The sequence below is a fragment of the Phyllobates terribilis genome, unplaced genomic scaffold (genome assembly GCF_046119375.1).
Source record: "Phyllobates terribilis strain yellow unplaced genomic scaffold, ASM4611937v1 Scaffold_4__5_contigs__length_816908805, whole genome shotgun sequence".
Classification (NCBI taxonomy): domain Eukaryota; kingdom Metazoa; phylum Chordata; class Amphibia; order Anura; family Dendrobatidae; genus Phyllobates; species Phyllobates terribilis.
The window spans coordinates 85195454-85209793 of record NW_027362764.1 but is presented as its reverse complement, the minus strand read 5'-3'; the positions used below and the strand labels follow the sequence as shown (position 1 = coordinate 85209793).

The window sequence follows — 14340 nt, the reverse complement described above, 5'->3', positions numbered from 1 at the left end:
TAGCATAGAGAGCAGCAGCTCCCTGTGCTATGCAGCCTGTCAGCGTGGCACAGGGAGCTGTGCTATGCAGCCTGTCAGCGTGGCACAGGGAGAAGTTACTTTAGCCATGCACTGCACATGACCAAAGTAACTTCCTACCTCCTGGTGACCCAGATGTTGTCATGACGACATTGGCTATTTAACACTTTCAACTCTCTCCTTCGTCCCCCAGCACCTCCTCCCTCTTCTCTCATCTCAGCCGACGACTTTGCCTCATTCTTCAAACAGAAGATTGACACCAGACAAAACTTTGGCCTAAAGTCCACACAACCCCTCCTCATATCTACTCAACCCTCCTCCTCCAAACCCCACTTCTCCACCATTACAGAAGGTCAAGTCTCCTCTTTACTCTCCAAATCACACCTCACCACCTGCGAACTTGACCCAATCCCATCCCACCTCATCACTAACCTCACCTCAGTCTTCATCCCAACCCTAACCCACCTCTTCAATCTATCACTAACAACCGGAGTCTTCCCCTCATGTTTCAAACATGCCGCAATCACACCCATCCTCAAAAAGCCCTCCCTTGACCCTTCCTCTCTGACCAGCTACCGCCCCATATCACTCCTCCCCTTTGCCTCAAAACTTCTAGAACAACATGTCCACCTTGAACTGTCCTCCCACCTCTCCTCTTGCACCCTCTTTGACCACTTACAATCCGGCTTCCGACCGCATCACTCGACTGAAACTGCCCTGACCAAAGTCACCAACGACCTACTAAATGCCAAATCCAAGCGACACTACTCCATCCTCCTCCTTCTGGACCTGTCATCTGCCTTTGACACAGTGGACCATTCCCTCTTACTCCAGATTCTCTCATCTCTTGGCATCACGGACTTGGCTCTATCTTGGATCTCCTCATACTTAACAGACAGGACATTCAGCGTCTCCCACTCACGCACCACCTCCTCATCTCGCCCCCTATCTGTCGGTGTCCCCCAAGGTTCAGTTCTAGGACCTCTGCTCTTCTCCATCTACACCTTCGGCCTGGGACAGCTCATAGAGTCTCACTGCTTTCAGTATCACCTCTATGCTGACGACACACAGATCTACCTCTCTGGACCCGATATCTCCTCCCTACTAACCAGAATCCCACAATGTCTGTCCGCCATCTCATCCTTCTTCTCCGACAGGTTTCTAAAACTCAACATGGATAAAACAGAGTTCATCATCTTTCCACCCTCTCATTCACATCCCCCATCCGACCTATCCATCAACGTCAATGGCTGTTCACTCTCCCCAGTCCCACAAGCTCGCTGCCTTGGGGTAACCCTGGACTCTGATCTCTCCTTCAAGCCACATATTCAAGCCCTTTCCACCTCCTGCCGACTCCAACTCAAAAATATCTCCCGGATCCGTGCATTCCTCAGCAAAGACTCTGCAAAAACACTATTGCATGCCCTCATCATATTCCGCCTCGACTACTGCAACCTCCTGCTCCGTGGCATCCCTTCCAACACTCTTGCACCTCTCCAATCTATCCTAAACTCTGCTGCTCGACTAATCCACCTGTCCCCCCGCTATTCCCTGGCCTCTCCTCTCTGTCAATCCCTTCACTGGCTCCCTATTGCCCAGAGAATTCAGTTCAAAACTCTAACCATGGCATACAAAGCCATCCACAACCTGTCTCCCCCATACATCTGTGACCTAGTCTCCCGGTACTTACCTGCACGCAACCTCCGATCCTCACAAGATCTCCTGCTCTACTCCCCTCTTATCTCCTCCTCCCACAATCGTATACAAGATTTCTCCCGTGCTTCCCCCCTACTCTGGAACTCTCTACCCCAACATATCAGACTCTCGCCGACCGTGGAAACCTTCAAAAGGAACCTGAAGACCCACCTCTTCCGACAAGCCTACAACCTGCAGTAAACACCACTGCATGACCAGCTCTACCCTCACCTACTGTATCCTCACCCATCCCTTGTAGACTGTGAGCCCTCACGGGCAGGGTCCTCGCTCCTCCTGTACCAGTCGCTGACTCGTTTTGTTAAGATTATGTAAATGCTTTTGTTATGTATATCCCTATCACATGTAAAGCGCCATGGAATAAATGGCGCTATAATAATAAATAATAATAATGACAACATCCAGGAGCCGCCAAGAGATACAGGCAGAAGGTTTCAGTATAGGCGCTTACCTCCCCTTGCTCCGCAATGCTGTGATAGACTTTGATCGCAGCATTCTGGGGGTTAATGTGCCGGGAGCAGTGCGGGACCACTCCTGGCACATAGCACCGGGTGCCAGCTGTAACAATCAGCTCACAACCGGCGGCGATAGCACCGCACCGCTTGTGTGCGGGCGCGATCGCCGCACGCGTAATAGTACGTACCTGGTCCATAAAGCTCAGGGCGTAGGTACGTACTATTACTGACTTGGTCGTAAAAGGGTTAAGCATAAAACAGTTTGCGGAGGTTGGAGTAGTACTCATTGCCGGGGGGTATAGATACTATACGCAACGGGTCACGTTCGAAAACGTTCAAATCAAATCGGCGAGCCCCTCCTCCACCTATGCTGATTGGTCCCTGTGAACAGTATAGAGTAAGTTTCGTCTTTAATACTTATTATTTTATGTAACTGCTTATGTATTATATGTCTCCTTTGTAAAATCTTGTATAGTTTTCCTAAACACCTCCTCCCTTTTGGATTAAATATAAAATTTAATAGTTTTGTTTCTTTGGTCCTGCAATCGTTCCCTCCCCCGATGCCATACGCTACTAGAACGCAGGCGTCCGGCCAGGCCTGTATTATATTATATGGTGGCAGCGAATATTATTAATAAGCGGGCTATTGTGAAGCTGACAGTGACCGTACAGAGAGAGTAAACACATATTCCATGCGTTGGAATCCAGAGGTGTGACGCCATATGCTCACTGGTCGCTTGCAGATACCTACGTAGAGAGTAGTGGGGAACGTGTGCTCGCGGATCCCTGACTAAATCTGTGACATAGTGACGGCACGGTGAGATATTGTGTGATCTCCCCGATGTCGTCTCTGTGGAATCCCTGACAGCCTTTTTCTGATAACAAATCCCCTTTAATGACTCCATCATGCCGTCCAGCAGGTCAGTACTACATCGGCACATACCACCCACGCCTCCTTCTCCTTCGGTAAGTCCTTTGCCTACACTGGATTGTTGCACTGATGTACACAATATGCTGCATTATATGGTTCATCATATGCTGTTATTCAGACTCCCTGTACGTGTTTTACATATAACATATTACCATATGGATTTTCTGCAGGCACCCTTAACCCAGATTTGGATCTGGCCCTCAGATTATCAGGAGATTTTTTGGAGATGGCCATTATGTATACCAACGGCTCTCTCGATTAGAAGCTTAACATTTTTACATGCGGACTGCTGCCTTAATTCTTTTTATTTGGATTGCTGCTCCTACTTTGTGCTTTCTTTCCCACATTCTGGGAGTGACTCCTACATTTTGCCCCCCCCTTTTTTTTCTCCTCTTCTTCATAATCATAAGTCTACATTATTTCCACTATTTTTGTTTTAAGGCATAGATAGTGGCAGGCTTCATTTTTTATCCATTGTTACCTGCACTATTTTCCTCTATATTAGGATTGTCTCGTACATACGCTCCAGCTTCCTCTTCCCAAAACGTTGGCCAGTTTGGAGAAACATTAGCTGACAATTCCATAAAGCCATCTATTTTTCTTCTATCTGTAATTTTGGAATGCCGTGGTTTTCCTTGAAGCGGATAACGAGCAATATTCTTATAGGGATCTCCGTAAATTATGAATATGCTCAGAGGATCCATGAAGCAATGACTCCTTCAAAACTTCAGACTTCTTGTTTGCTTAAGGCCATGTTGACAGCAACGTTACGTTAAACCACCATCGATTGTTTATGTTCATACAGCCCGGCCACACTCCAGATGCACTAAAAACAATCGCTATAATATTGTTCTTAGCAACACGTGTCCTATTTACACAGGATGACATGCTGCCGAGAACAATGTTCATTTCACAAGATGAATGAGAGCTTTGTTTATCGCAAAACTTGTGAGATGATCTGTCTGGCAGCGGTTTTCTCCTCTTTCGAAGCTGAGTGCTTATGTGGATGGGGGAGTCAGGAAAAATAAACCACTTTTGGTGTCACTGTATGGCTGCGGCCAGATGTAGGGTAATTTGGTTTACTCCCACCCAGCAGCTTACAGGTTAATTTGGAATTCAGATTGTGAGTCCTAGTAGTGACAGTGATCAATATTTATGATCGATGCGAGCCCTATACAGTGCTGTGACTTATGTTGGCACTATAAAATAAGGTCAAAAGGTACAAGCGGCAGAAATACCGCTTCAGCCCTGCGGGTACCTCACTGTCTGGCTGAGCACCCACAGGAAACACCGTGCATGTCGGAGTAGGGTGCACTTCTAAGAGTTACATGATAGTCATCAGGACTACAAATCTTTACTATAGGGCAGCAAGAGGGAGGAACTAGGCATAGAAAATGTAGTGTTTGGCTTTTACGGGGCCTGGTTTCCCAGCACATTCAAGTTTGATGTGATCTGTGATTATAAATTAGCCAAGGATCCATTTAGATAAATAGACAGGACCAGGTCAAGATAGGACGAATAGTCAGTAAATTTTTATTGATCGGTGGTCGCTTGTATGCCTGTTGACACAGCAGCCCAAACTAAACTATGTGCACCGAGCAATCTACTAGATTGTTCAGTGCAGATACGCTGCCATAGGATGCACCGCCAAGAACAAGGATTTTTTCTTTATGTTGCATAAAAGATTATTTCACCTGATGAACGAGTATTTTGCTCGTTTATCAGGTGATCGGCAGCCTGTTTATACAGCAAGATAACTGCAAAACCAGTGTATTTTACAAGGCCCGTTCACGATTATCTTGCAGTGTAAATGCTCCTTAAGAAGTGCCCAGAAAAAGACAGATGAAAGATCTACAAATTCTCTGACAAAACTATCAGAACAAGCTCACTGTTGGATTCTCAATGAACTCATTTGGCAGCCAACAGTACATCATACAACACACAGGCTATAGAAGGAAAACTGCACAACTTTTAATGAAACCAGATAGCAAAAATGATTTTTAGGCTCAAAACCATGTATATTTATTTTAAAAAACAAAAACCCACATAGCTTCAGCTCGACCTCGGTGATAACAGGTGTACAACGTGCATCATGGCTCTTCATGGAGGTGTGCATAATATGGCTTGTGAACGCTGAGCCAAACAGACTAGGAGGACCACCGGGGCATCAGCGATAGAAGAAAAGAAGAGAGCATGGGTTTTTAATTCATAGACCATACTTTCCTATTTTCCACTGTTTTTTCCCCCTTTAATTTGCTTTGACAAAATGACATGATTAATGTGTCTTTAAATGGATTAAATACAGAATTGTGGGATGGTATGGAACAGGAGTGTCCCATCAGGATCATTCTAAGTTAAGTCCAGGCAAGCACTGAACTTTGCGGACTAGTCACGACCTTGTGGACATGACTGCCTCATCCGCCTAGCAGACACGTGAAGGAGCTGCCTGCCTACTTTTTACATGCACTAGTTTGGTATATAAATCAGACTAGGGCAAGCTGTGAATTTACTCATGAAGATATAAGGTCCATGTGGAAAACTGCCCATGTGCATTAGCAGGGGTGCATTAGTAGTGAACTTGATCTGTGCGAGGTCTGTTGCACACACAAAACAGTTTGTGTGACAGCACCCTAAAGCCAAGGTCAAACAAACCTATTTTTTGGTCATGTGCGAAAAGGACCACACACAGACCAACGTTAGCTTTTGTGCTAGTGTACACGGGCAATTTTCCACAGGGACCTTATGGAGAAAATAAAAATTGCAGTATGTTCAAGTCTGGTCTGATTTTCTGCATGTAAATAGTAGGCAGCTCCTGCCCATTCTGCCGACATGATCCACAAAGTTCAACGCCCTTCTGTAGTTAGCCCAAAACGTAGTCTGTTCCAGCAGCTGCGGAGAGATTTAGTTTAGCCGGACACTAAAAGTGGGCACACAGCAAAAGGTTTCCTGATGGGAGGACTCCCTTTAGGAGCTGTCACAAGTGCTGGGATTTTCAGACTTTTCTCTTTACCTTCCCCACAACACAGCAAACAATCCACATTTAATGGCAATGATTTTATCTTCTGATGATGTGAAGGTGAGATATGAGCGATGCTTCCTCGTAGCTGTACAGATTCATGTACTTATTACAATTTACATCTAATCATATAACGACTATCACTAGAGAGGACCACAGCAGGTATGCTGAAGATCCGGGTCCCTCTGTCAAAATCCAACCATGTAACCTGTCACATATACCGCGCTAATACAGTTCAGCCATGATGGAAATGTGATCATAAAGCAGAAGTAAATTCTAACTCGCGCTCACTACGCAGAGCATCACCCCTCCTCCCCCCCAAATATTCCCAGTGTCACACATTACCTTTTCTGTCCGATTTTTGTGCTGGGATGGAAGATGTAGGGATATGCAGTTTCGATAAAGCGGCTGCTCCGTTTGCGTCAAATGACTTTTTTGGAGGAGGATTGTCAGGCTGTACTGTAAAAGTACTAGAAGGAACAGTGCTTGGGGCAGCGGAAGGGTGAGCCACCGGTTTAACGGGGTGCTGCGCCGATGCAGCACTACTGTGAGTCTCTGTTCTGGGAAGTCTGTAGTCTCTATCATTGTGCCGGCTTGTCTGCGACAAGATATTCTGTGGAAGCATGCTGCTGGCGTCATTGGAATGTTTCTCATCAACTGAGGGGGAATTTTTATAGAAAGAAAAAATAATAAAAATAAAAAAAGCTTAATACAGCAACATGACCATTCATGTTAAAACGATGTACATTGTACAAAGCTTGGCTTAATCTTCTATTGGAAACTGTGTTCAATTACAACGAAAATACAGAATTCTCACACGTTCTGTACGGATAAAGCCTTCACTGGTGGAGCATAAACTGCTCGTGCGCCCTACATTTATAAATTACACAGGGGGGAGTGGGGTTTAAGTGTAGAGAATATACATTTTGGGGGGTAAAATTAAAAATAATAAAATGCACAGTTTCTTAATTGAATTTTATTTCAAAAAGATTTTTATCATCTTGGTTTGGGGTAGGATCTCGGACCTCTTACTTCCCAAGTCCTGGTAACAGCTCACTGCCTTGTCAGACTTCATGAACAGTGGTCCTGATCCCTCTTCACTGCCAGGATGTACAAAGCCTTGAAAAAACTATTCATACCCATGAACTTATCCATATTTTTTTTCGCGTTACACCCGAAAACTTAAATGTGTTTTACTGGGATTTTATCTGATATACCAACACAAAGCAGCAAGTATTTGTGAAGTGGAAATAAAATTATACAGGGTTTTCTAATCATTTCCAAAAAATATAAATGAGAAAATTGTGACGTGCGCTTGTATTCCGCCCCCTATAGTCAGATACCCCTAAATAAAATCCTGAGTGACCAATTGCCTCCAGAAATTAATTAGTAAATTGAGTCCAACTGTGTGTAATTAATTCTCAGTGTAACTACAGCTGTTCTGTGACGGCCTCAGAGGTTTGAGAACATTCAGGATCAAAAAGCATTATGAAAACCAAGGAACACACCAGACAAGTCAAGGATAAAGTTAGGGAGAACAGTAAAGCAGGGTTAGGTTATAAAAAAAAAAAAATAGCCCAAGCTCTGAACATCTCACAGAGTTGTGTTCAATCCATCAGCCAAAAATGGAAGGAGTATGGCACAACTGCAAACCTACCAAGACCAGGCCATCCACCTAACCTGACATCCCAAGCAAGGAGAGCACTAATGAGGAAAGCAGCCAAGAGGCCCCTAGTCACTCTGGAGGAGCTGCAGAGATCTACAGCTCAGGTGGGAGAATCTGTCCACAGGACAACCATTAGCTGTATCCTCCACAAATATGACCTTTATGGAAGAGTAGAAAGAAGAAAGACCTTTTTGAAAGCAAGTCATAAGAAGTCTCATTTGCAGTTTGCAAAAAGCTATATAAGGACATGACGAGTATGAAGAAGATGCTCTGGTCAGATGAGACCAAAGTAGAACTTTTTCAGCTGAATGCAAAACGCTATGTGTGGCAGAAAACGGCACATCTCCCCAAAAACACCATCCCCACCATCACATGGTGGTGGCAGCATCATGCTGTGGGGATGCTTTTATTCAGCAGGGACAGGGTAGCTTGTCAGAATTGATGGGTAGATGAATGGAGATTAATACAGGGCAATCCTGCGGGAAAACCTGTTATAGGCTGCAAAAGACTTGAGATTGGGTGTAGGGTACAACTTCCAGCAGGACATCGACCCTAAATATACATACAGCCAGTGCTACCTACAAAGGATGGTTTAGATCAAAGCATATTCATGTGTGTGAATGGCCCAGTCACAGTCAAGACTTAAATTCCACGGAGAATCTGTGACAAGACTTAAAAATTGCTCACAGACGCCTCCATCCAATCTCAGAGCGAGTGTGCAAAGAAGAATGCACAAAATTTTTCATCCTCTAGATGTGTAAAGCTGGTAGAGACATACCCCAAAAGATTTGCAGCAGTAATTGCAGAGAAAGGTGGTCCTACAAAGTATTGACTAATGGGGATGGCCGAATACAAATGCACATCACACTTCAGATTTATATTTTTTAAAACAATTAAAAAATCATGCATCATTTCCTTTACACTTCACAAATACTTGCTACTTTGCGTTGGTATATGACAAAAACTAAATAAAATAGACTCAAGTTTGTGAGTGTAACGTGAAAGTTGGAAAAGTAGTGTGGTAGGAATGCTTTTTCAAGGCACTGCAAGTTCTTTACACAATTAGGTGGCTAATTCACAACTACCTTCTGTTCTTCTTGCTGCTACAATAATAGTACACATTATGTATTGTTCTGGGACTGCCATGGTATTAATCCTACCACCCCCGACACTAAGAGCAGTCCGAAATTCCAAATAAAGCAAACAGCAAGATGGTTCAGCAACCTTCTCCAATAGTCTGACTTCCACCTATTAAAATCAATTTTACCACAAAAAACCCACAAAAACTTCATTCATAAATCATAGTCTCTCACACGTTCTTATGCGGATTTTATTGCTGATCAGTGACAAATCTGCTTTAAATTCACATCTGCTAAATGCAGATTTAATCGCTGATTATGATGCATCTGTTTTGGATTTCACTTCATCTTTTGCAAATGGTGAAAATCCCCGGCATATATTGACCAGTTTGGGATTACAAATCTGCACTAAAAGTCAATTTGAGTTACAGATTTTTCCTGCAGGATATTGCATTTGGAAAAAGTCTCATCCATTTTGATGCCATTGTAAGAGGTTGATTTTTCATCCTCACATCAGGATGGAAACACAACCTCCGTTACATAAGTCTAGGGACTGATTAAACAAGTCTACTTTACCACCCCCTCATTACGACACTTTCCAACAATCCAAAATGACTTTTCGAAACTTTCTACTCCCTCCTGAGCCCTAAAGTACAGGACCCAGTCACCAACCTCAGCGATGACAATCTGGCCACTTATTTCCTACACAAAACCATCATGACATTTTTGCACAGTCCCTTGAGATCCTGGATCCCCATCTCTCCCACAAGCCAAGCTTACTGTTCACCTTCGTGCCTGTCACAGAAGAAGTTACCAGGCTCCTTGCTTAGTCTCTCCCTACAACCTGCACCAGTGACCCTATTCCCTCACATCTCCTCATATCTCTCCCCAGTTAGCACTACCTACCTTAAAATATTTAACCTCTCTATTACAACCGGTATCTTTCCCTCTTCAATCAGACACACTGCCATAACCCCTTTACTTAAAAAAAATAAACATCCCTAGACCAGAACTGCACTGCTAACTACAGACCCATCTTCTAAGCTTCCCTTCATTGCTAAACTCCTGAAACGCTTGGGTCCACTCCACTAAATCCTTCTCTCAGATCACTCCCTTCTTGACCATTTACAATCTGGTTTCTGCTCTAACTATATTTCCATATAGATTGTAGGCTTGTGTGCTGGACTCTCACGCTTCCTGTAACGGTTAGGCTATGTTCATACATGGTGTTTTTCAGCGTTTTTTTTTTTTGCTACAGATTTTTATGCAAATTTTCAGCTGCGTTTTGCAGTTCCAGCAAAGTCTATGAGAAACCAGAATTCTCTGTTCACACATCTTGGTGCTTTTTGTTGTTGCGTATTTTGTGCCTTGGTTGGGTTTTTGGAAAATAGAGCACGTCACTCTTCTTTCAGCGTTTTTTCACACATTGGAGGTAATGGGTAGTGAAAAAGCACTGAAAAAACTATGATGTGTGAACATAGCTATCAGATTTTGCTGCGTTTTTAGTGAAAATAAGCAAGTACAGCAGTATGTGAAACATTTATTTTTGTGATTTTATCATCTTGTCTTGGTCACTGAGATGGTTGTTAGTATTAGTAGAGTTTAATTAAATTAGTGTAAACATTAGCTGACCTACCTGTGAGATTGAACAATACCTGTGGCTCAGTGAGGTGTGAAATTAAACAATGTCCTGAGCAATTGAATGGCAGACCCCACAGTGTGAAAGTAAAGAGTGTCATACAAACTCAAGGCATTGCCAATGTTTAAACTATTACTGAACAATTCACCTCCCCCACTATGCCAAAACCAGAATGATTTTTTTTTTCACTGAACTTTATGTACATGCATAAAGAGACAAAAGGACAGTGAAAAAAATGCTGACAAAACACAGCAAAACCTGCATTTTTGACGCAGCTGATTTCCTGCCAGAGTTGGGTTTTGCTGTAGATTTGTAACGCTAAAAAAAAAAAACACAACATGTGTGAACATAGCCTTAAAACTGTTATTTTTTGATGTCCTTATTGTTTGTACATGTCCCCGTTTAATTATAAAGTTCAGCGGAATTTGTTGGCACTAAATAAATAAAATGATTATTAATAGGGCCAGTATAAGGACGACCTGTCCACTTTGCTAACACAAAAATGTTATTAAGTTCTTGTATTTGCTATAAAACAATTCTGGAGCAGTTTTTCCTATAACTCATTGCAGGAAATTTTAATAAATTGACAACTGGGTGCTACCGATTAACTTGTTAATAGGGGCGTGCAATAGTCAGCACTGATTGGACAATGTCAGAGCGTAGGAGACACGCCACTCCAGATGTTAAGAGGGCGCTGGCAGTATATTCTGCCTGCCAGTCACCTGCTGTCTGAAGAAGGGCGAGCAGAGTAGAATTCATAAGTATACTTAACGGTATGCAACTTTTCTTTTGCAAACATAAAAATATCTAACGCACCAGAGGGGGTTAAAACCAAGCAGTGCCAAGAGCCACAGTTCTGGCATTCAATTGGAAGTGACAACTGGGAGGAGCACCGATCATTCTGGATGAAGGATGAGTTACACAGATTTTTATAGACTACTACAATGTTTTTAGACAAACAATATATTGAAGACAGAAAAATCCTTTTACAGAGTACCATTAGCTCCGGGGGTACTGTCGTAACTTATATTTTAGATACAGTAAGCCATCTGTTGTCTTTGCCGTGGACATTCACTAGACACAAAACATAACCACCCATAATTAAAAGGCTACACAACAGTGAAAATTATATAAATCAAATCACAGAGTGCAGAACATTTCACCCAAACGTTACGGCGTTCAGAAATGCTTAGTTACCTTCTATCTGAATCCCTGAAAAACAGGATTACATGTGCCCCTGACAAATCTATTATAATGAGTACAAATGGCCTCCTTTACAGCAGTGTCATTCTTTTCATAGGGACACACGAAGGTATTCGACTATGCGCTGTTGCCCATCTGAAAGGATGTACATTTTTCAGGAATTCGAACGTAAGTCATCAAATCACTTCTGAACGCAGCGGGCACCAAGCCCTAGCTGCCATCTAAATTACCAAACATTACACTAAACCAAAGCACACAATACAGTACAATAGTCGGACATGAGCCTTACATATTGTAAAAAAAAGGGATATTCAGCAACCTCCACAAATATATTGAAAGTAAAAGTAGGGGAGACAGAGTACCGCCACAATACTGATTGGATTTACCTAATTCTGCCCTTCCACTTTGGACAAAAAGTTACTGCCCCAAAAACAGGGCTGATCTGGGTAAGACTAGTCACAAATGCAGTTGTTTTTTTTTTTAACCTAAGCCAGAAATGGCTCCAGAGAAAAATAATAGCCCTTCCCTTATTTATCCATTGATATCAAATCTACTCCGGACAATGGTATAAAAAAAAAAAAAAAAACCTGCATTTGTGACTGCAGCCTTATAGAAATACTAGAGAATTGCAGAGCTTCTTCTGTTCAAGGCATTATACAGATAATGGCCAATTCTCACTAAATCCCTTTGAAATATCTGGCAACTGACAACAAATCCAACAGCCGCCATGCAATAAACCACTGCCGGGGTCTAGAAATACACATTTAAAGGGAACCTGTCATGTCATCTGTATCATGTAAACTGTCCCCAGGTCATAATTAGCGATGCAATGTGCATTACTAACATGCTTTTTTCATGAAAAACGGCGCTATAATCATATGTCAAAACAACTTTATATAGTTTTATCTTCCTGAACTAAACACAGCTTCACTGCGCACGCGCGGGGAGCCGATGGACACTGTGCAAGCGCAGATTGTGGCCCAAGCACACTGCGCAAGCGCGGATTGTGGCGCACGCACCGCGCAAGCGCAGATTATGGCGAACGCACTGCGCAAGCGTGGCATAGAGTACACAGTGCGCAAGCGCAGAATCTGAATGCGAGGATTCAGGTGTTGTCGCCGCAAACACGGGGACAGAATTCACATTGAATGGGCGGTGACCACCATGACTGAATGCAGTTAAGAACACCCCTATGACTGAGCGAACAAGTAAGATATAACGATATAAAGTGGTTTTGACATAAGATTATAGCGCAGAATTTCATGAAAAAAGCGTGTTCGTGATGAACATTGATTCACTAACAATGACCTGGGGACAGTTTACATGATATAAATGTCATGACAGGTTCCCTTTAAAACATCCAGCCCTGATATTTGTTTCAAACAAATAAATAGTGAAGAGGAGGTTATCAAGCTAGCAACAAAAAATGTATACAATTCCTTTAAAGGGAATGTGTCACCAGGATTTTATACGCCCCTCCCGCCAAACTATATTTATGCGCATGTCACCCTTTCAAAGAAAACTATCAATGTCTTTACATGGCCAGTCTCTTTCTCCATTAATCAAAAAACAGGATTTGATATGAAAATGAGGCTGAAGAGCTATGGTAGATCTGAAGCCTCTGTCACTCCAGCTCTATTCCCTGCCCAACGGTGCCTCCTCCTCCAGCATAGCAAATCAAAAGTTGAGAACAGGATCCAGATAGGTCAGGAAATGTGTGCAGCTCCTGTACCATGCCGGTGAGCACTGACCTGGACCGTGCATCGGGGCTGCACAAAGCGATCTGCTCATCGTCAGTAAAGCAGGAGGCGGCAGCACTAGGTGGGAAACAGAGCTGGAGTGACAGAATCTTCAGATCTACCATAGCCTCATTTACGCATCAATTCAAGCACTGATTTCTCAGTAATTGAGGAATGGACTGGCCACAAAGGTGTTGCTCGACTTGTCTTTGAAAGAGCAACATGCGAATTAAAATAGTTTGGGGGTGAAATTCTGCTGACAGATTTCATGTAATGTGAGGGCAACTTGTGGCTGCGCAATATAAGATTGCAATGTTGCACTGTTACATAGCGACTAATGCTGGTGAATGTGATCGTATTACAACACAAAGTACCGCACCATGACAGTCGTGGAAAACACAATTGCTGCTACATTTCTACAACAAGCTATTTACTATTAACTGCAATTTGAGCAGTGCTACTTTGCGATCTTGAGTCACACTGCTACACGTTGCGATGTAGCCGCTGCATAAAGGGATATTTCCATCTTGGCATATTGTTGGGATATACCGATACACAGGGTTGGTAACAATTCCTCGAGGACCCTTGTAGTTACTGAGACTGAAGTGTCACAAATTATGATGAGCGCAAGTGCTCATTACTCGAGTTTGCTGAGGGTGCTCGGGTATGCAGAGCATCGCGGGTGCTCGAGTGACATGTTCGCGTCCCACATGTTTTGCGGCTGTTAAACAGCCACAAAACATGCTAGGATTGCCCACGTATGTCAGGAAATACTCGAATATTTTGTAATTGTCTAAAAGCTGCAAAACATGCAGACGCAGGGACTCCAACATGTCACTCGAGTACCACGATACTCTGTGCATACCTGAGCACCCTCGGCA

The 14340-nt window shown here is 43.2% G+C and overlaps 1 protein-coding gene across 2 annotated transcripts in view; it reads right to left on the bottom strand.

The window, feature by feature from the left end:
* Positions 1-14340, bottom strand: part of WAC (WW domain containing adaptor with coiled-coil) — an 86753-nt gene that overhangs the window by 33920 nt on the left and 38493 nt on the right. The window contains exon 7 of one of the 2 annotated variants that reach the window (XM_073677589.1): positions 6479-6790. The exons of the other annotated variant lie outside the window; for it this stretch is intronic. Within the exon in view, the coding sequence (XP_073533690.1) occupies positions 6479-6790 (312 nt within the window). The remainder of the gene's footprint in view (positions 1-6478; positions 6791-14340) is intronic. 2 annotated transcript variants of the gene reach the window in all.